General features: G+C 49.9%; 2 protein-coding genes across 3 annotated transcripts; one reads left to right on the forward strand and one right to left on the reverse strand.

Moving 5' to 3' along the window:
- Positions 1-4,135: 4,135 nt before the first annotated feature.
- Positions 4,136-12,417, reverse strand: Sec22c (SEC22 homolog C, vesicle trafficking protein). Of its 2 annotated transcripts, XM_090323221.1 has the most exons (7): positions 12,275-12,417; positions 9,630-9,841; positions 8,356-8,519; positions 7,774-7,956; positions 5,810-5,928; positions 4,945-5,010; positions 4,136-4,804 (listed from the first exon to the last, which is right to left on the reverse strand). In XM_090323221.1, exons 2-7 carry the CDS (start codon positions 9,812-9,814, stop codon positions 4,604-4,606), a joined length of 918 nt encoding a protein of 305 aa, XP_090179347.1. In that variant the 5' UTR covers positions 9,815-9,841; positions 12,275-12,417; the 3' UTR covers positions 4,136-4,603. The 2 variants fall into 2 exon arrangements, with proteins under 2 accessions (XP_090179347.1, XP_090179348.1); XM_090323222.1 differs by lacking the exon at positions 12,275-12,417 and having other exon boundaries at positions 7,774-7,952; positions 9,630-9,796.
- A 2,632-nt stretch (positions 12,418-15,049) lies between these two features.
- Ss18l2 (SS18 like 2) lies at positions 15,050-18,042 on the forward strand. The gene is made up of 4 exons (XM_090323342.1): positions 15,050-15,133; positions 15,755-15,831; positions 17,377-17,487; positions 17,756-18,042. The coding sequence occupies exons 1-3, from the start codon at positions 15,065-15,067 to the stop codon at positions 17,462-17,464; spliced, it is 234 nt and encodes a 77-aa protein (XP_090179468.1). The 5' UTR covers positions 15,050-15,064; the 3' UTR covers positions 17,465-17,487; positions 17,756-18,042.
- Positions 18,043-19,859: the final 1,817 nt, after the last annotated feature.

A 19,859-nucleotide genomic window follows, 5' to 3' on the forward strand; every position in this document is an offset into this window, starting at 1 on the left:
GGGCCGTGGGCTCTGATGCCTCATGCGGGGCCTGTGGTGAGGAGTTTTGGGGATCAGGGATGGGAAAAGGGGGGGGGCAAGAAAGTTGGTGGCCTCCAGGCAGGAGAGAGAACAGGGAGGGAGGTTCGAAAGGAAAGAGAAAGCAGAAAAGGAAGAAAGGGATACATGGAAAGAGTAAGTTTTCAGAGGGGAAAAAAAAAGGGATGGAAAGAGGGAAGAAATAAATGCAGGAAAAGGAAGGAGGAAAGAAATCAGGAAGGAAAGGAAGAGAGAAAAGGAAGAAGGAAAGCAAGCAAGGGGGAAAAAAGGAAGGAAGAAAAGGAGGGAAAGAAGAGAAAGGGAGAGAAGAAAAAGGGAAAGAGGATCACTGAGACGATGGGAGGAAAGGAAGGGAGCACACACAGGCAAAGAGAAAGGAAAAGAAAGAAGGGAGGGAGGAAGAACAGAAAAGGAAAGGAGGGAGGGGGAGGGGACGCAGAAGGGACCCTGGGCCAGGCAACTCTTCCAGACAGGTTATTAAATGAACCACATCCTCTAAGCCCCGCCTTCCAGCCGTAAACTGACCAATGGCTGAGCGCGCTGAAGAGATGAACACCCCGACCATCCAATCCCCTGGCTGACCTTCCATCCATGGGTAAATCCATGTTATTTTAGAACTTTTATTTTTTAAACGAATTATCTCATTAAAACGTATTAACCCTGCTGATGGAGCTGTTTGTTTTTTTGTCCACCTTCTTTGGGTGAACCCTGAGGACAAGGGTTCAAAGCCAGCCTGGGCCAGGGTGAAGGAGGGGAGGAGGCAGGGGAAAAAAAAAAATTCCATGGAGACACAAAAAATCTCCAAGGAACCAGAAAAAAAAAAAGGTAGACAGGTGTGTGGCTCAAGTGGGAAAGCACCAGCTTTGAAAATGACCAAATGGATAATAATAAAGCTAAAGGGGACAGTTGAGTTCAAGTGACAGGCATTAAAATTAAAAAAAAATAAATAAGTTATTGACCACCCCCAACCCCTCAAATTCAATGTCCTCGGTGCCAAGTGACAAAGAACAGGCAGCTTTGGACCAAAGACTAATATTTACACTATAAACCGGGAGCTGGCACTGTTTGTTTCCTGTGGCTGGGCTGGCCTGTCACCCTGAGACATTAGAATAAAAATGTCCCCCTGGGCTACCAGTTATGGTGACAAGGTGATGTCTTCAAGGGGGACAGCAGCTCAGCCCCCCTCACCTCTCCCACTCACCTGGTCCTGGGCTCGCACACCTCTGCGGCTGGTGGACTCACTACCTTGACTGTGAGCGAGGTCACTGGAATGTCATGTTACCACCTCTGACCCGGGCTCCCATCTCTGGGGATGGAGGAGCTGCGGGGGGGGGGGGGGGGGGGGAGGAGGAGAAATCTCAGAAGATGGGGCCCAGTCATTCCAACTTCAAACCATCTTTAGGGTCTCCTAGATTCAGACTCAGGGATCCGGCTATATTTGGGGGTGAAAAGGCCTGTGCACTGTCCACTGAGCGTTTTCTTACACTCCACCACTTGAACCACAACTCACGTCCGGCTTTTGGGTAGTTCACCATTGAGGGGGGCCTGGCCTTGGACCTCGATCCTCCAGATCTCAGCCTCCTGAGTTGCTGATGACAGGCATGAGCCACCAGGCACCCCAGTATGCCCCCCACAAACCCGGAATTATTGGCACACACACACACACACACACACACACACACACACACACACAGACACAGACACAGAAAACACGCCGCACATTAACAAATCCCCTTGCGATTTATTCCCCTCCTGCTTCTGGGGAGGTTCCGTTTAATTTATGTAATATACACAGTATATAAATTAGCTGTACAATGCGAGGCCTATTACACATGGGGTTTGTGAGAATCCCACTTCCCAGGTTGGGAGAAGAAATTAAAAAGCACATGACATAGGGCAGGCCGAGCTTCCAGGTGAACATGTTAAAAAAGTTTTGCCCTGGCTAACTTCAGCCTCCAACTTATTTTCTTTGTGCTGGTCCTAGGACTTGAACTCAGGGCCTAGGTACTGTCCCTTAGCTTTTTCACTCAAGGCTGGTGCTCGACCACTTGAACCACAGCTCCACTTTGACTTTTGGGTGGTTCCTTGGAGATTTAAAAAAAAAAAGTCTCATGGATCTTCCTGTCTGAGCTGGCCTCGAACCTCGATCCTCCGGCCCCAGCCTCTGACAGGTGTGAGCTGCTATAATCCTTCCCATGATCCTTCCCGCCGCAGCTAGTTTCTCTTTCTTTTTTTTTGCCAGTCCTGGGCTTGAGCTCAGGGCCTGAGCACTGTCCTTGGACTTTCTCAAGGCTAGAGCTCTACCACTTGAGCCTCAGCACCACTTCTGGCTTTTTTCTATGTATGTGGTACAGAGGAATCGAACCCGGGTCTTCATGCATGCTAGGCAAGCACTTTAACCCCTAGGCCAAACTCCCGGCCCTTTCTCTTTCTTTTTTCTTCTTTCCTTTTTCTATGTCTTTCAGAATGCTGTGAGGAAGACTGACCTTGATGGATGGGCAGAAAATGAGCGGGTGTGAAATCAGCGCAGGGACGACACTGACGTTTACATTGGAGCTGCTGGTTGACTTTTCCCTCCAGATTGTTTATATTTGGTTCAAAATAGAAAATTCTATTCTAGGGAAATCGAGTTACTATGGCAACGTTTTCCCAGCACAGTTTTGAGTCACAGAAACTGGATTCCCCCACCCCGCCCCCTCCAAGATGATAATGTAGGTAACTGGATCCGATAATCAAATATCAAGCAATTCTCTTAAACTAACATGGAGCAGGGTGCCGGTGGCTCACGCCTGTCATTCTGGCTACTCAGGAGGCTGAGATCTGGAGGGTCCAGGTTCAAAGCCAGCCGGGGCAGTTAAGTCCCTAAGACTTTTTTTTTTTTTTTGCCAGTTCTGGTTTTGAGCTCAGGGCCTGAGCACTGTCCTTGGACTTTCTCAAGGCTAGAGCTCTACCACTTGAGCCTCAGCACCACTTTTGATTTTTCTGTGTATGTGGTACCAGGGAATCGAACTCAGGGCATGCTAGGCAAGCACTCTACCACTAAGCCACACTTCTGGCCCTCTGTGAGACTTTTTATCTCTAAGAAATCACCAAAAATATGGAAGTGGATTTGTGGCTCAAGAGGTGAAGTGCCAGTGTTGAGGAAAAAAAAAATAAAAGCTCAAGGACAGTGCTCAAGCCTTGAGTTCAAGTCCTACAACAGGCCAACCCAACACACACACACACACACACACCCCATCAAAACAGGATCTCTTGTTACTTATCAAACCCTATCATTTAACCCAAAATATCCCGTATAATTGTGCCTAGGTTATTTTGTTGCCCGTTCAAGGGCTCAAACTCAGGGCCTGGATGCTCTCCCTAAACTCTCTCATTCAAGACACAGCACCATTTCTGGTTTTCTGGTGGTTCACTGGAGATCAGAGCCTCATGGACTTTCCTACATAGGCTGGCTTTGAACTGTGAGCCTCCAGATCTCAGCCTCCTGAGTAGCTAGATTGACAAGGCGGGAGCCTTTTAATAGATTATATAAAATGAAAGCAAGTCCCTTCTCAGAGCACGTGTCAATTAGGTCTTTATAAAGCTTTAGAAAGTTACTTATATAAGTCTGTTCTTTTCTTTCTTCTTCTTTTTTTTTAAAGGAGTTCCTTGGTGTGATTGATTAAACTCATTAGAAGCTCTTGAACATTACGGCTGGAGTTAACAGCAGGTGACAGCTGCTGCGACAGCGCCCTCGTGTGGCTGAGTCTGGAATGTCCTTTCAAATCCTCTCCCTGCATTTCTGGAAATATTCCTGAAAGCCACCCTCTGAGCCCCCATTCTGTGGCGTCCCATGGAACTCTCCTTTCTACGCCTGCTTGCAAACTGTAGGATGCAGTGAGGACTTGGTTACCCAGTCGGTTTACAAAACAAAATGAAAATTGAAAATCGACCCAATCAGAACGAATGCAACATTCTTCTACAAGCCCTACCATAAGTACAGGTGTTTTCTGGTCAGTGCACAATCTCTCTTTTGCCACCGTCAGGAAGTTGTGGCCGGGATCCGATCTTGATTCTTTCATCTTCTTTCTCCAATGAGTCCAACGTGGAGCCAAAACACAGTAAAATGTTCTTAAGGGTATATGGAAGCTGAGTTATCGAAACGACAACGTAAACAAAATTGATCTTGCTTCTATGCATGGATCCTATTATTCGTCGTTAAGTTTCTGATTCACCCTGTTACGTGTGTGTGTGTGTGCGTGTGTCCCAGACCTGGGACATGAACTCAGGACCTGAGCTTTCTTTGTGCTCAAGGCTGGCGCTCTACCACTTGAACCACAGAGCCACTTCTGGCTTTTTCTGTGTATGTGGTACTGAGGACTCGAACCCAGGGCTCCGTGCATGCTAGGCAAGCACTCCACCACTGAGCCATGGTTGCAGCCTCCTGCTGGAGGCCCCAGATTTCGTCACAGAACCAGAGCCTGCCATGTTGGCATTTCCTTCTTGAACCTGTAACCAATCCATCACCCCCCAATTTTCTTATTTTTTGGGGGGGGTGCATGGGAAGGGAGCCCTCTGGCCACTCTCACACCCCACAGTCAGCCCTTGCGCTCCGTGGCCGCCGGCTGAGGATTTGGTGGGAGGACAGAACAGCCACCCCCACGTGGAACAGAATCTGCCACAGGTTCCGCAGCCCGTGCAGGTACGCGTTGCCCAGGCAGATGGAGAGAAGCAACAGGGCAGCCTTCGCCCTCCTGGCAGGGCTGTAGACCAGGTACAAGTAACACTGAAAGGGGAAGAGAAAGCAAAACAAACAAACAAAAAGCAAGAGACATGCGTGCAAATCAGGTGCTAGGGGAGCCCGCCTGGATAAGGCTCCGTGGGTCACTAAAGCAGAACCCCCTGGCATGGAGTGGCTTTACCCACCTGGAAAGCGCAGGCTGCGAAAGGAATGAGGAAAGCTAGGATATGTCCAATCTCCTCCAGGGTGACCTAGAACCAGAACAAGCAAGATCAGGATAGATGAGGGGATGGGATGGGCTTGGCCCCAGCTGCTCAGGGAGGCTGAGAGCTGGAGGACTGTGGTTCAAAGCCAGCCCAGAGAGGAGAGGCTGTGAGAGACTGATCTCCAATGGACCACCAAGAAAAAGCTGGACGTGGAGCGGTGGCTTAAATGCCAGAGCATCAACCTTGAGAGAAAACATTAAGGTAGACAAGGCCCAGGCCCTGAGTTCAAGACCTAGGACTGGTGAGAAAATAAAAACAAACCCAAAAAACCACCAAATAACTACATATATATATATATATATATATACACACATTCATATGTTAAACACATGCTTACTATATTTAACATATATTAGTTATATATAATTAATATATTAATATGTACATCAAAAACTATTTTTGACCCACTGGCCTGAAATATTCAGATATATATGTATATACCAAAGTCTTGGCCTGTAAATTATAATTCTAAAAAGCTAATTGCCAGCCAATTAAAAACTTTCTCTTGAGCCAGGTGCTGGTGGCTTTAAGTCCATAACCCTAACTACTCAGGAGGTTGAGATTTGAGGAGCTGAGTTCACAGCCAGCTGGGCCTGATCCCGCCCCACCCTCCCCCCAAAAAAGTCTGAGAATCAATCACCAATTAACCAGCAAAAAGCAGGGCAGGAGGTGTGAGTCAGGTGGTAGTACACCAGCCAATATCACAGTCCTGAGTTTAAGCCCTGCTACCAACACACACAATAATAATAATAATAATGTAAAATCCTTCTGGAGGAGGGTTTACCTGCAGGGCATGCTCAGCAAGGTGCACTCCTCGGATGAGGTTCAAAGCAGCGCACATGATGTTGAGGACCAGGGAGAGAATGCCCAGAGCTGACACTGGCTCCATCCGGAAATTAGGAGCTTCACAATGAAAAGAAAGTAGGATGAAAACAAAATACACAGAGAAGAAAGCTGGGCAGGGCATGCTGCTTCTCCCCGGGGAAGCTCACACAGGTAAAACACAAAATCACACAATCACTCATTTATTTTATTTTATTGCCAGTCCTAGGGCTTGAACTCAGCATCTAGGCGCTGTCCCTGGGTTTCTTTTGCTCAAGGATGACACTCTACCACTTGAGCCATGTCTCAGGCTTTTTGCTGATTGACTGAAGAAAAGAGTCACCTCTGAACTCTGATCCTCAGATCTCAGCCTCCTGAGTAACTGGGATGACAGGCGTGGGCCACTCAGCTAAAAAAAATGGGCCAGGAGTTTGGCCTAGTGGTAGAGTGCTTGCCTAGCATGCACGAAGACCTGGGTTCGATTCCTTGGTACCACATACATAGAAAAAAGACTGAAAGTGGTGCTGTGGCTCAAGTGGTAGAGCTTTAGCCTTGAGAAATGTCCAAGGACAGTGCTCAGGCCCTGAGTTCAAGCCCCACAACTGGCCAAAAAAAAAAGCTCAGGCCATAGCTGAAGCCCTGAGCTCAAGCCCTAGGACTGGCAACTCCCAAAAAGAGAGAGAGAGAGAGAGAGAGAGAGAGAGGCGGGGGAGGGAGGAGGCTGAAATTGATTCTGGGTTTTATGTGGTTCCATGGCATCCACCCAGTTTCCCACCATGATTTTTTAGAAAATCCTTCCGTTTCCCACAGACGTGTCAGCACCCACACACCTAGCCAAGGCCTACTGTTAAACGCGTTCACTTTCCCACAGAACAGTTCAAAGGTTCCTGTAAGAACTCAACATCCTAACCTTGACTAGTCCCCGGATAATAAAGTGAGTCACACCGCAGTAAAATGTTCTAGAAAGATCAGGAAGTGGACAAAGCAAAACAAAACAAAAACTCAGATCACAAAATGATCCCTGTATTCTCTGTCACAGGCCAAGGAGAGATACTTGAGGCTCCATCATGTCTTCTTCCCTTTTTACAAGGTACTGCTTTTCCAAATATCAAGGTTGACTTACTTATTGACATCAGAGCCACTTGTCTTAATTTCCTGGTTTATACAAAGCCAAAACACAAAATGAAGTTTCAAAAAAATATAGACAGGTTTATTTTTGTGTCAGTACTAGGGCTTGACCTCAGGGTCCCATGTTCCTAGCTTAGCCTTTTCTGCTTAAGGCTGGTGCTTTACCTTGTTCGCCACAGCTTCACTTCTGGATATTTGCTAGTGATAACTGCACATAAGAGTCCTGCAGATTTATCTGCCTGCTCTGGCTTTGAACTGGGATCCTCAGATCTCAGTCTCCTGAGTAGCTAGGATGACAGGTGTGAGCCATCCATGTCTGGCTAGACTTAAACATTTTGAATATATCACAGTATGAAAGGGGAAAAAGAAAAAGTATTAGTCGGGAGCATAGCCTCGTGGTAGAGTGCTTGCCTAGCATGCACGAAGCCCTGGGTTCGATTCCTTGGTACCACATACACAGAAAAAGCCGGTAGTGGTGCTGTGGCTCAAGTAGTAGAGTGGTAGCCGATGATGTTCAGGTCCTGAGTTCAAGCCCCAGGACTGGCAAACAATTAAAAAAAAATAACCATGATGATAATGTAGACAGATCTTTCAATAGATTCAACTCATACACTGCTACCAAATTCAGACTATAAAAAACCATGCCACTTCTATATGAGTTCATGTTTAAGTAGTTAGGAAACAAATACAGGGGTCAGTGGCTCCCACCCGTCATCTGGATCACCCAGGAGGCCAAGACCAGAAGGAGCACGCACGCACGCATGCACGCACGCACGCACGCCCTCAAGGGCCACTTACCAGGCTCCGAGTACACGGGTGGCTGGCCATTGGCCAGTGTGCTATTGGCAGAGTCTGTGTCTTGTAGGGTAAGGATGGCCGGAGGCTGGATCTGGAGTTCCTCGTGGATCTTGTCCACGCTGCTCCTCAGCTGGGGGGAGCTGACACAGTTAAAGTGCCACTTTGTCTTCTGAATGATGCTGTCTGCCAAGGAGAACAGGGCCTATGGTGAAGTCTCCTGGGACAGCTCAGGCAGGGACCGGGAGTTTAGCCTAGTGGTAGAGTGCTTGCCTAGCATGCATGAAGACCCGGATTCGATTTCTCGGTACCACATACACAGAAAAAACCAGAAGTGGCCCTGTGGCTCAAGTGGTAGAGCTCTAGCCTTGCCTAAAAGCTCAGGGACAGTGCCCAGACCCTGCCTGACAAAAATAATTAAACCCCAAAAGCCATGGTAGAACTTTCCAGACCACTGCAATCATTTCAGGGACACATGGCATGCTTCCCTCACCTCCCACCATTATGATCAGATTCCCTTCCCAAACCTACCCTGTAGGTTCTACAACACAGGGAAAAGAGAAATCATAAAACGGGGGTACGAACCAAACTCTAGGAAGGTGTAGGGCCTGGAGGCAAGGCCCACTCTGGTGGCGTCGTAGGCGGTGGTGAATTCCCACCACAGGGTCTCCAGAAAGCAGAAGGCCCTGGCGGCTGAACACTGCAGCGAGCAGATGCCCAGGCATGCCACGCCCCCGGCACAGGAGATGCTGAAATGCAAGGCATTGGCTGTGATCGTGGGGCAGGTGGGAGCCCAGACCTCCCTCCCCCCTCCCCCACCCAGACCCAGCCTGGCTCAGCTCTGTCAGCATTTGTCTGGGGGGGGGGGGGAGCCCTGTGTTCGATTTCTCAGTGCCACGTACAGATACAAAGCCAGAAGTGGTGCTGTGGCTCAAGTGGTAGAGCACTAGCTTTGAATAAAAAGAAAGAAAAAAAAGAAGGTCTTAGGGCGTGGTGGCTCACGCCTGTCATCCTAGCTACTCAGGAGGCTGAGATCTGAGGATCAAGGTTCAAAACCAACCAGGGCACTAAAGATTGTGAGACTCTTTTTTTTTTTGCCAGTCCTGGGCTTGGGCTCAGGGCTTGAGCACTGTCCCTGGATTTTCTCAAAGCTAGGGCTCTACCACTTGAGCCACAGCACCACTTCTGACTTTTTGCTATGTATGTGGTACTGAGGAATCGAACCTGGGTCTTTGTGCATGCTAGGCAAGCACTCTACCACTAGGCCAAACTCCCGGCCCCAGACTGTGAGACTCTTTTTTTTTTTTTTTTTTTTTTTTTGCCAGTCCTGGGCTTGAGCTCAGGGCCTGAGCACTGTCCTTGGACTTTCTCAAGGCTAGAGCTCTACCACTTGAGCCTCAGCACCACTTCCGGCTTTTTTCTATGTATGTGGTACCAAGGAATCAAACCCGGGTCTTCATGCATGCTAGGCAAGCACCTTAACCACTAGGCCAAACTCCCGGCCCAGACTGTGAGACTCTTATCTCCAGTGAACCACTAGAAACTGGAAGTGGCGCTGTGGCTAAAGAGGAAGGGACAGCGCCCAGGTTCTGAGTTCAAAGCCTGGGGACTGGAAAAGAAACAAGAAAAAAAAATGGTGCTGTCCCTTAGGTTTTTCTCTAGGCTGGCGTTCTACAGCTTGAGCCACACGCCTGCACTTCTGGATATTTGGACTTCATTTTGTTTTCCTGGTTAATTGGTGACAGGAGTCTGATCCTGTACCCTGCCAGTTACAAACCCTCAGAGCGCAGGCCGGGATTACAGATATCATGCGCCACTGGCCAGATTTCCTTGAACAATACACGACACAACTCCCTTACTAGATGCTGAAGTGGTGACTTTCTGCGGAACCCCGGCCCCCGGGGTGCTGGGAAAGGCGACTGGCCAGTGTCCTCAGCTGTCTCCTGCATGCCAGGAAATCCGGGGCCTGGTAGAAGTCAGTGCTCTCCGAGAGTGGTAGCCCATCCCTCACCCGTACCACACTGGCGAACAGGATTGAGGTCATGGTCCACGGGAGAAACCATGAGGACACCTGGGGGAGCAGGAGGAAGAGGCGAGGCCATCTGGTTAGTAAGGTCAGACAATGGCTTCACACCCGTGTGTGTGTGTGTGTGTAATATGTAGGTTTGCACCAGTCTGGGACTGGCAAAAAAAAAGGTAGATCAGCTAGCAGTCAGACCTTCCACAGGTTCTAGAAGCATCCATAATGTCAGCAGAGAGCAAGATACAAGGCAGGCCGGGCACTGGTGCCTCACACTCATCCTCCTGGCTACAGAGAAGGCTGAGATCTCGAGGATAGTGGTTCGAAGGCAGCCCCTGGGGGAAGCCTTTGGGACTCTTATCTCCAATGAACCAGCAAAAAGCCACAAATGGAGCTGTAAAAGGGTCAGCCTTAAGAAGGGGTGGTGAAATCTAAAGGACAGTATCCAGGCCTCGAGTTCAAGTCCCACACCAACGCTGAGATGTTTGGCACCAAAGGGAATTGGGGGAGGGGGAGAGGTAGGGAGGGAGGGTAAGGGAGGAGGAAGTTGGCAGTCACGTGACTTTTGTTAATCTCAGAAATCTTTTGTTTGGAAAATGTTTCAGAAGGCACTGAGTGGCTAGGAGCAGGGAATCCCAGCTGATAAGGAGGCTGAGATCTGAGGATCACTGTTCAAAGCCAGCCTGAGGCAGAACAACAGCAACAACAAATCCTAGAGATTCTTATCTCCAATGAACCTGCAGAAAAAGGAAAAAAAAAAAAAAAAAGAAGCCACAAGTGGAGGTGACAGAGCACTAGCTTTGAGTGGAAGAGCTAAGTGAGAGCTCAGGACCTGAGTTTAAGACTCACTACAGGCACACAGGTACCCACATGCGTATGCGTGTGCGTGCGCACACACACACACACACACACACACACATATAAACATAATGTTACAGGACAAAAAGCCCCACAGAGATACACTACAAGATCAATTTATCCATTTGCAACCAGGACTTTAGGAATACACAGTAACTGAAGAAGAGCCTTAAATCTGAGACACAAAGGAAAAAGAAAAACAATGAATCAATGAGATCTCAGAAGAGTCCAGTCAGGAGAGAAATCACCTCCAAAGCAAAATAAGTGAGGTGTTTTGGGGGATCTTTTCAAGGAAAGTAGTAGACATTGATTCCAGCTGTGTACCCCAAATACCACCTCTACTACTGGACTTGGGGAGGGTTTGTACTGGGGATTGAACTCTGGGCCTGGGTGTTGTCTCTGAGCTCTTTTGTTCAAGGTTTAGCTCCACCACTTGAGCTATGGAGCCACTTCCAGTTTTCGGGGGTGCAGTGGAGATCAGTCTCAGGGATTTTCCTGTCTAGGCTGGCTTTGAACTGTCAGATCTCAGTCCCTTGAGTAGCTAGGATGACTGGTGTTAACCACTAGTGTTTGCACCCACGGCTATCTTTATGGCCCAACTGTCACATGGCAGGTTCTATGACAAACCAACAAGAAGAAACCACTTTATCACTTGGAAAAATCCCTAAATCTCCAGTAGGCGTGCTACCTCGCTCATCTTACCTCCAGGTGACCAAGCCTGCTTTTCTGCAACACCTAAGGCAAATGAAAGGCTTTCTGCTTTGTTTTAATTATCTGACCAAAACCAAAACACTTTAATACTTTAAGCCAAGGTCCAGTAACTCGACGTGGAAGGGTTAAAGGTCAATGTGTGCAAAAAAGCAACTCTTATCTCCAAATTAATCAGAGCACTGGCATGTCGCTCAATTTATGGCCTTTTGGTGGTTAACTGGAGGTAACTGTTTCACTGACTTTTCTGCCTGGGCTGGCCACAAACCATAATCCTTAAGAACTCAGCCTCCTGAGTAACTAGGCTTACACGTGGAAGCAACATTTTCTCTGAAATGGTAAACTGCTGATGTATATGCTCATGTGGATGGTTGAACAGATGGACAGATAGATGGATGGATGGATGGATGGATAAATAGGTATATGCATATGTCAACCAGCAAACTAATTCAGAAATATTAGGGGGGCTGAGAATGTGGCTTAGGGGTACAGTGTTTGCCTAACACGCATGGAGGCTCTGGGTTCGATTCCTCAGCAACACCTCAACAGAAAAAGCCAGAAGTGGTGCAGTGGCTCAAGTGGTAAGAGTGCTAGCCTTGAGCAAAAGAGGCTCAGGGACAGCGCCCAGGCCCTGAGTTCAAGCCCCAGGACGGGTGGTGGTGATGGGGGAGGACGAGGAGGAGGAGAGGTGTGTGTGTGTGTGGGGGGGGGGTCCAGTGTAGCGGGGAGCAGGGGGTGTCTGGGGTCCCCCGTGGGGAGCCGCGGACTCATGGAGCCCCCGGGTCCGTCGGGGGTGGAGCGTGGGATCCCCACGCCCCCCCCTCCCAGGCCCGGCCCACCCCCCCCCTCCCCACAGCCCCCCACGCCAGGCCCGCTCACGGCCTCACGGTTCTCCACAGCTCCCCGGAGGGCGCCCACCTGGCCCTGTCGGCGGCGGCGGGCTCCGGAGGTCGGCGGGGTCGGCGGTCGGCCGGCTCCTCCGCCCCGCCCGCCCGCCCGGGGGAAGGCCCGGCCCCGCAGCGCGCCCGCTGGCCGGCTGGTCCCTCCACCTCCGGCCTGCCGCGGACGCACGCAGGCCCGGGGCGGGGTCGTGCGCCGTGCGCACGCGCGAGTGCGCCAGCGCCGGGCCCCGGCGCCTCTCATTTGCTGTCGCTAAGCAACGGCCGTGCCGGAATGAACCAATCACGGCGCGATTCGGATCACCGCCGACTGGGTGCTCAGGGCACCTCCAACCCCGGGAGAGAGACGCTGCGAGGGAGCGGGGCTGTCGTGCGCATGCGTGAGCGCCGACTCCAGCGCCTCTCCTTCGCTGTCGCTAAGCAACGCCCCTGCGGAACGGACCAATCACGGAGCGCCGTAGGTCACCGCCGGACGTGCTGGGGCCGTCGTGCGCATGCCTCGGCTCTGTCGCTTCCCATTGGCTGTTGCTAAGCAACTCCCATGCCGGAACGGACCAATCACGGCGTGCCGCTGCCACCGGCCCTGTTTCCTCCTCCTCTTTTCCCCACCCCATCCCCAGCAAATCGAGTAATTCTTCAGTCAGAAGCGGGGTGCGTGTGCGAGCTGGGGTGCTCCGCGGCCCTGTCGAGCCCCACTTCCCCACCCTGCTCCCCCTGCCTCCCCTCCGCGGCCTCAGTTGGAAATGCAAGCCTGTCCGCGCTCACCTCCTGCGGATGCCCGGAGCTGGCTGCCTGTCCTCCCCGGAGGTCAGTGGACGCCGGGCGACAGGATCCCCCGCACCTGCCAGGACGTGGCTTCTCCTCGCTCTGCCAGGCCGGGACTTGGGGGTGTGGGGTGGCCTTGAGATAGGCAGACACAAAGAGCACAGCCCACTGCCAGCCTGGAAGTGGGGTGCGGGGGGTGCCAAAGTCCGGCTGGCCGCGACACGCCCTTCATTGGATGTCTGGCGGGAAGCTGCAGCGGCACAGGGATTTTCTTTTCAAACTTTTTTCTCTTGTTTTTTTTCTTTTTTTTTCCCCCCCTCAACAAGTGATTGTGGGCCTTGCAGTTATGGGCACCTGGCAGGTTGTCAAACACCAGGAATGGAAGGGAAGAATTTTCTGTGGCTTTAGTACAGAGAGGGAAAGGGAAAAGGAGGGGGGGGGAAGGGGAGAGGGAGGGAGAGGGGGAGGGGGATGGAGAGGGAGAAGGAGAGGGAGAGGGAGGTGTCACCGTGAGAGCCCCAAGGAAGACATGTGAACACAAATTACTGCAGAGAGAACCGGAGGGAGGCTTGTTGTGGATTTGGGGAGCAGGAAAAGCATCCCTGGGCTTGCAGAGGATTGGGCAGGGAGAAATGTGTTTTAGACGGAGCGGCCAATCAGCATGAGGAGGAGGAGGAAGGGGGAAGAGGAGGAGGAAGAAGAGGAAGAAGAGGAGGAAGACCAGTGAGAAGAGGAGGAGGAAGAGGAGGAGGAGGAATTTACAGCACAGTAGGGGACAGGGAGAGTTAGTGTTTCATGAGTGCAGAACTTAAGTTGGAAAAGGTATAGAGAGCTCTGGAGGTGGGCCAGTTGCTGGTCACACCTGTCACCCTAGCTACTCGGGAGGCTGAGATCTGAGGATCGTGACTGGAAACCAGTCTAGGTAGAAAGTGTTCCAGAGACTCTCATAGCCAATCAACCAACAAAACGCCAGGAGTGGAGCTGTGGCTCAAGTAATAGAGCCCTCCCTAGCCTTAGGTAAATAAGCTAAGACACAGTATCTAGGCCCTGAGTCAAGCCCCAGTACTGGTACAGACACCCACAGAAAAAAAAAAAAAAACAACCCTGAAACTGAAACTACTACAGTAAAACACTTGAAGGTACAGAGATGGGCAAGAGTTTTCCGAATAACTTCAAAAGGGGGTTGGAGAGTCACAGAGGGAATAAAATCTAATCAAATTAAGTAATATGCATGTATGGAACTATGACAGCTCCTTAGTATGATGATTATAAGCTAATAAAAATAAAACTGTAAAACAAAAAAGGACATAGATAAGGTCCTGAAATAAGGAGAATTGGCAGGTGTGATTTCACCAAACTAAATAGCTTCAAGCCACACACAGATGCCTGTCATCCTAGTTCTAGGGAAACTGCTAATTGAAGATCCTGACTCTCAGCTAGAAAATAAAATAAGTCTGATTCTATCACTTCATCATCCAGTAACCAGACTGGAGTTGAATGAAGCCAGAGCTAAGAAGGTGAATTCTTTTATTTCCTAATCTGTATTCATAGAGACAATCTTAGAGCTGTGTAGGGTTGCAAACGTAATAAGCCCAAAGCTAAAGTCATCCACCTAACCAGGGATTCACCTCAGGAAAGATTTTGTTTTTTCTTGGCCCTGAAACTTCCATTCGTAGAGACTCGGACTGGGTAGATGCTATGCATCTAAGGCAAGTCAATCACTGGCATAGCCCCGCCCCCAAGGATTGCGCAAGCGCACATCGCGCCAAAGGGGCAGGAACCCGAGGAGGCCAGACGGATTTCACGCATCCAATCCGCAGATGAAGCCCCGCCCACAGGCAGCAACGCCCAATCAACGTTTAAGACGGTATCCCCGCCCCTTTTACGACACACTTATACACACACACCCAACGCTACAGCTTAGCGCTACCGGGATACGTCATCTGGACGCGCCGCCGCCGTGACGTGCATCTCGGCGCACCTCCGCCGCCGCCGCTGCGGGCCCAGCCGAGGTCGGTGGGCTTCTGACTGGAGGTTCGTGGGGATGTCGGTCATCTTCGCGCCGGACTGGCTGCGAGGCAAAGCCAAGGTCAACCAAGAGACGGTCCAGAGGGTGAGCGTCCGTGCTGGCGGACAGACGGGCCCTGGGAGGCTCTCGAAACTTCCTGGGAGCGGGTGGAGATGCAGCTCGGCCGAGCTCGTCGTCCCGGTGCGCTCCGCCACCCCCTTCACGCGCATGCGCGCACCAGGGTCCGGCGCTCTGTAGATCCGAGGTTCGAAGCCAGCCGGGACGGGAGAAGGTCCTCGAGTCTCTGTATCTCCAATTTAATCATCCAGGAGCTGGAAGTGTGGATCGCTGGGGCTGATTTCAAGCCCCAGGACTAGCAAATAAACAAATAAAAAAACATTTAAGAGGGGGCCGGGAAGGTGGAACTAGTGGTAGAGTGCTCGCCTGGCATGCCTCAAGCCCTGGGTTCGACTCCTCAGCATCACATACACAGAAAAAGGCAGAAGAGGCGTTGTGGCTCAAGTCGTAGAGCGCTAGCCTTAAGAAAGCCCAAGGACAGTGCCCAGGCCTTGAGTTCAAGCCCCAGGACTGGCAGAAAATAAAATAGAATGAAAAAGAGGCCGGAACAGCACAGCTGAGCATGGGGTGGTGGTCGGTGGGGTGGGGAGATCGAGAGGTGCCATCTTAAAGTCTCACTGAAGTGAGCCCTTTCTCTGATCTTTGCAGCTCTTGGAGGAGAATGACCAGCTGGTCCGTTGTATTGTGGAGTATCAGAACAAGGGCCGGGCGAACGAGTGCGTTCAGTAAGTAACCACCATCCCCCTGACCCTTCTTCCCCCCTGTCCTCTTTCCCCTGACATAGAACGAGAAGTAGGTTGGGTGGGTGGGTCTGTCTCAAAGTTGGAGGCTTGGGTGATGGATCAAGTTGAACCTTGTTTTACAGTCAAGGAAAAAAAAGTCGGCTTTAAAGATGTTATTTACATACCGGACACTATATGGCCCTGTACATTGTCGACTCGAGTTGAATAAATGGGACTCCCACTTCAAGACTTGATTATTCTCATTGCAAAGGTGCCTTGGCCAAAAGCACACAGAACTAAGGCTCAGGTGATGGGATCCATGACCTTTTAATTGTTCTGGGTCTCTTCTTCCTTCTCCTTGCCCCCTGGAGTAAGAGAGTGGGTCCTTTTGATTACCAAACTCCCTCCCATTTGTCTCCATCACCTTCTGAATGACACATAGGAAGATCAATGAAAGACTTCCGGCTTAAGGATGAGTGCTAGATACTCAAGAAGTGACATCGAAGAATTGGAAGTTCAAATCCAGCCCAGGCAGGAAAGTCAGTGAGGCTGTTATCTCCAATTAGCCACCACACACACACACAAACACACACACGCACACACAAGCGCGCCAGAAATGGGAGGTGTGCCTGATACGGTAGAGCAGTCAAGTGCTCTGGCCCTGAGTTCAAGCCCCAGTTTCAGCACATACATACACACAAATAGATAACAGCACTCATTTAACTAGACACTGGAGGGAGGACATATAATTGGGTGTCGAAGGAAATAATAAAAATAAGACAGAGGTGGGGATGTAACTCAGTGGTAGAGCACTTGCCTAGCCTGTGTGATGTGTTCCCAAGTGCTACAAATAGATGGATGGAGATAGACAGATCAACGCATATATATCTTTGTTTATATCTATCTATGTATAGTTAGATAGAGATGGGAGGATGGATAGATAAGTAGAAGGGCTGCTTTATGCAGTTTTTGTTTTGTTTTGTTGTTGTTTGTCAGTCTTGGGGCTTGAACTCAAGGCCTGGGCACTGTCCCTGGGCTTTTTGCTCAAGGCTAGCACTCTACCATTTGAGCGCCAGTGCCACTTTCAGCTTTTTCTGTGTATGTGGCTCTGAGGAATCAAACCCAGGGCTGACGCATGCTAGGCAAACACTCTACCATGAAGCCACCTTCCCAGCCCACTTGAAGGCTTTTGAATACTTATGAAGTGATCTTGATTTAAATTGTACAGTGAGCTTTGACACTCTAAAGAATTAAAGTAGCGCTTGCAGAAAGTAGATTAAGGAGATGGCACCATCATGGCTGTAGTCTTAAGAGCAAGAAATGATGGTGGGCTGTAGGAAAGGTCGCTGTGGTGACACGAGTGCAAAGTGTGATCAAGTGAGATTCTCTTGGAATATGTTAAAATAGGAAGTCAGTAACATCGACTCATGTAAACAAAGATTGGGCCATCCCAATCTAAATTCTCTCTCCCAGCTCTTATTTGTGGTCCGCAAAATCAAGGCCCCTAATTTTTACCTCTCTCTTTCTTTTTTTTCCCCCCTCCCATAGGTACCAGCATGTATTACATAGAAATCTCATTTACTTAGCTACCATCGCCGACGCCAGCCCAAATGGCACTCCAAAAGCAACAGAATAATCCCCTCTCTGACTGGCTAATAGGTGGGTAGAGTAACTCCAGTATAATGCATTTCCTATCAAAGACAGACAACTTCTTCACCACACTCTGCTGTTGAAAACACATATGAAACCTCTGTGGTTTTTTGTTTTTTAAGCTGTGAAGAAAGCTAACAACCATATTCTCCATGCCATTATTTATTTTGACAAGTAAACCTTTCAATAAATTGTAAGGACTTATGGCATATGACAACTCCATCACTATCGTTTTTAGTAATATTAATGATTTTTTTCCTTTTTTTTGTCTTGTCAGTCATGGGACTTGAATTCTGGGCATGGACGCTGTCCCTGAGCTCTTCAGCTCAAGGCTAGTGCTCTACCACTTTGAGCCACAGCACTGCTTCTGTTTTTCTGATGGTTCATTAAAAATAATGAATCTTATGGACTTTAATGCCCAGGCTGGCTTTGAACCGAAATCCTCACATCTCAACCTCCTGAGTAGCTAGGATTACAGGCTTTAGCCACCAGCACCCAACCTATGGTTCTTCATTATCATCTGAAATCGTCTTATAATAAATGAGGTACATTTGTGTCGATTTATCTACAATGTCTTTGCTAGGTTGTTTGAACTGGGAGCCAGGCAAGACAAACGTGTTATCTTCAAAAATACCTAAGTCCCTATCTATATTCTTTGCCACTGGTTAAAAAAGCTTGGTTATTTCTCACAGAATCTCTCCCATTCTAGATTGATCCATTTGTGTCCCTATCATACTATTAATTTTGTCCCAATTATCACCCACTAGGTGTAGGAGCTCATTCAAACAGAAGATTCTGTTACTTGGGTTAAGGGTATATCCGATGATACTTAACTTTGCATCACATCCATCTAATTTTATATTTCTCTAGTCAGTACATAGTGCGGATTTTCTTTCATAACGAGGGTGGTACTGGGATCTGAACTTGGTTCATTGTGCTAGCTGAGCAAGTGCTTGTCTTTGAGCCACTCCTCCAGGCCCTTTTTGCTTTTGAGTTATTTCTCAACTAGGATGTCTCATGTTTGACTGGGCTGGCCTGAGACTATAGTCTATTGCGTCAGAGCCCCTCTGCATACAGGCATGCCCAGCTTGTTTCTTGTCGTGGGATCTGGCTGCCTTAATTACGCCCCCCCTTACAGGTGTCAGCCACCGTGCCCAACTCAGTTACCCTTTTAAATGGTTCAAACGGTAAGCTATTTAGTGCATGGTTTTTGACACTTAAAAATTATTTAGGGCATAGAGATTCCCTTCTTGAATACTTGTTTGTTAAATACATCATTTGAAATACGTAAAAATCAATGCTAATAAATTCTAAAAAGATATATTATTGAGGGCAAGCTGGGTGCAGTGGTGCACGTCTGTCATCCCAGCTACTCAGGAGGCTGAGATCTGAGGATTATGGTTCAAAGCCAGCCTGGGCACTAAAGTCCAAGAGACTCTTGTCTCCAGTGGACCACCAGAAAATCGGAAGTGGCACCGAGGCTCAACCTGTCAGGCGGTAGCCTTGAGCTGAAGAGCTCAGGAACAGTGTCCAGGCCCAGAGTTCAAGTCCTGCCAACCAACAAAAAATAAAAACAATTATTTCGGGCTGGGAGTCCGGCCTAGTGGTAGAGTGCTCGCCTAGTACGCGCCAAGACCTGGTGGGTTGGACTCCTCAGTGCCGTATTCATAGAAAAGCCAGGAGTGGTGCTGTGACTCCAGTGGTAGAGCGCCAGCGTTGAGGAAAGAGCCAGTGGACAAGGACAGTGCTCAGGCCCTGAGTTCAAGTCCCAGGACTGGCCAGAACCCAAGAAGACACAGCAATGAATCATCAGGTCCAAGACGGGGAGGGAGTGACACTGTCCAAAAACAAACTTGCTCCTTACCTAAGGTGAAGCTGGCCGCGCTGCGCATGACCCTTACAGGCCTCAAGACACCAGAAAGACTGTGCAGCGTAGCCGGAGATGATGGCACGGCCAGGTGCCCGGGACGCACACTCGATGCTAAGTCGTGCCGACCTGGGTTTAAAATGGGACCAAAAGCCAAGGGGACCTAAGCCAAGGGGGCTTAGGAACGTCAGGACATCTCGCGATACTTGGGGAAGCTAGGCGGCGGCGGCGGCGGCGGCAGCGACACCAGCAGGAGAAGCCCTCGGGCTCCGTGGGCGTGTCCAGGCCTCTGATTGGATGGTAGCGGTCGGGGGCGGGGCCTAGGGCACCAGGTTATTTATACCCCGAGGCAGCCGGACGCGCTCCTGACTGACCTGTACGGGCACACGCACACACACACACACACACGCACGTACTCGTGCCCGCGCGCGCACCCCCCCCCCCGGGGAGGTCGTGCTCTCGCGTGGTTTGCCTCTGCTCTCGCGGGATCTGGCGTGGCACTGGGAAGTCGGCC

Source organism: Megascapheus bottae, chromosome 32 (genome assembly GCF_031878675.1).
Source record: "Megascapheus bottae isolate mThoBot1 chromosome 32, mThoBot2.hap1, whole genome shotgun sequence".
NCBI classification, from domain to species: Eukaryota; Metazoa; Chordata; class Mammalia; order Rodentia; family Geomyidae; genus Megascapheus; species Megascapheus bottae.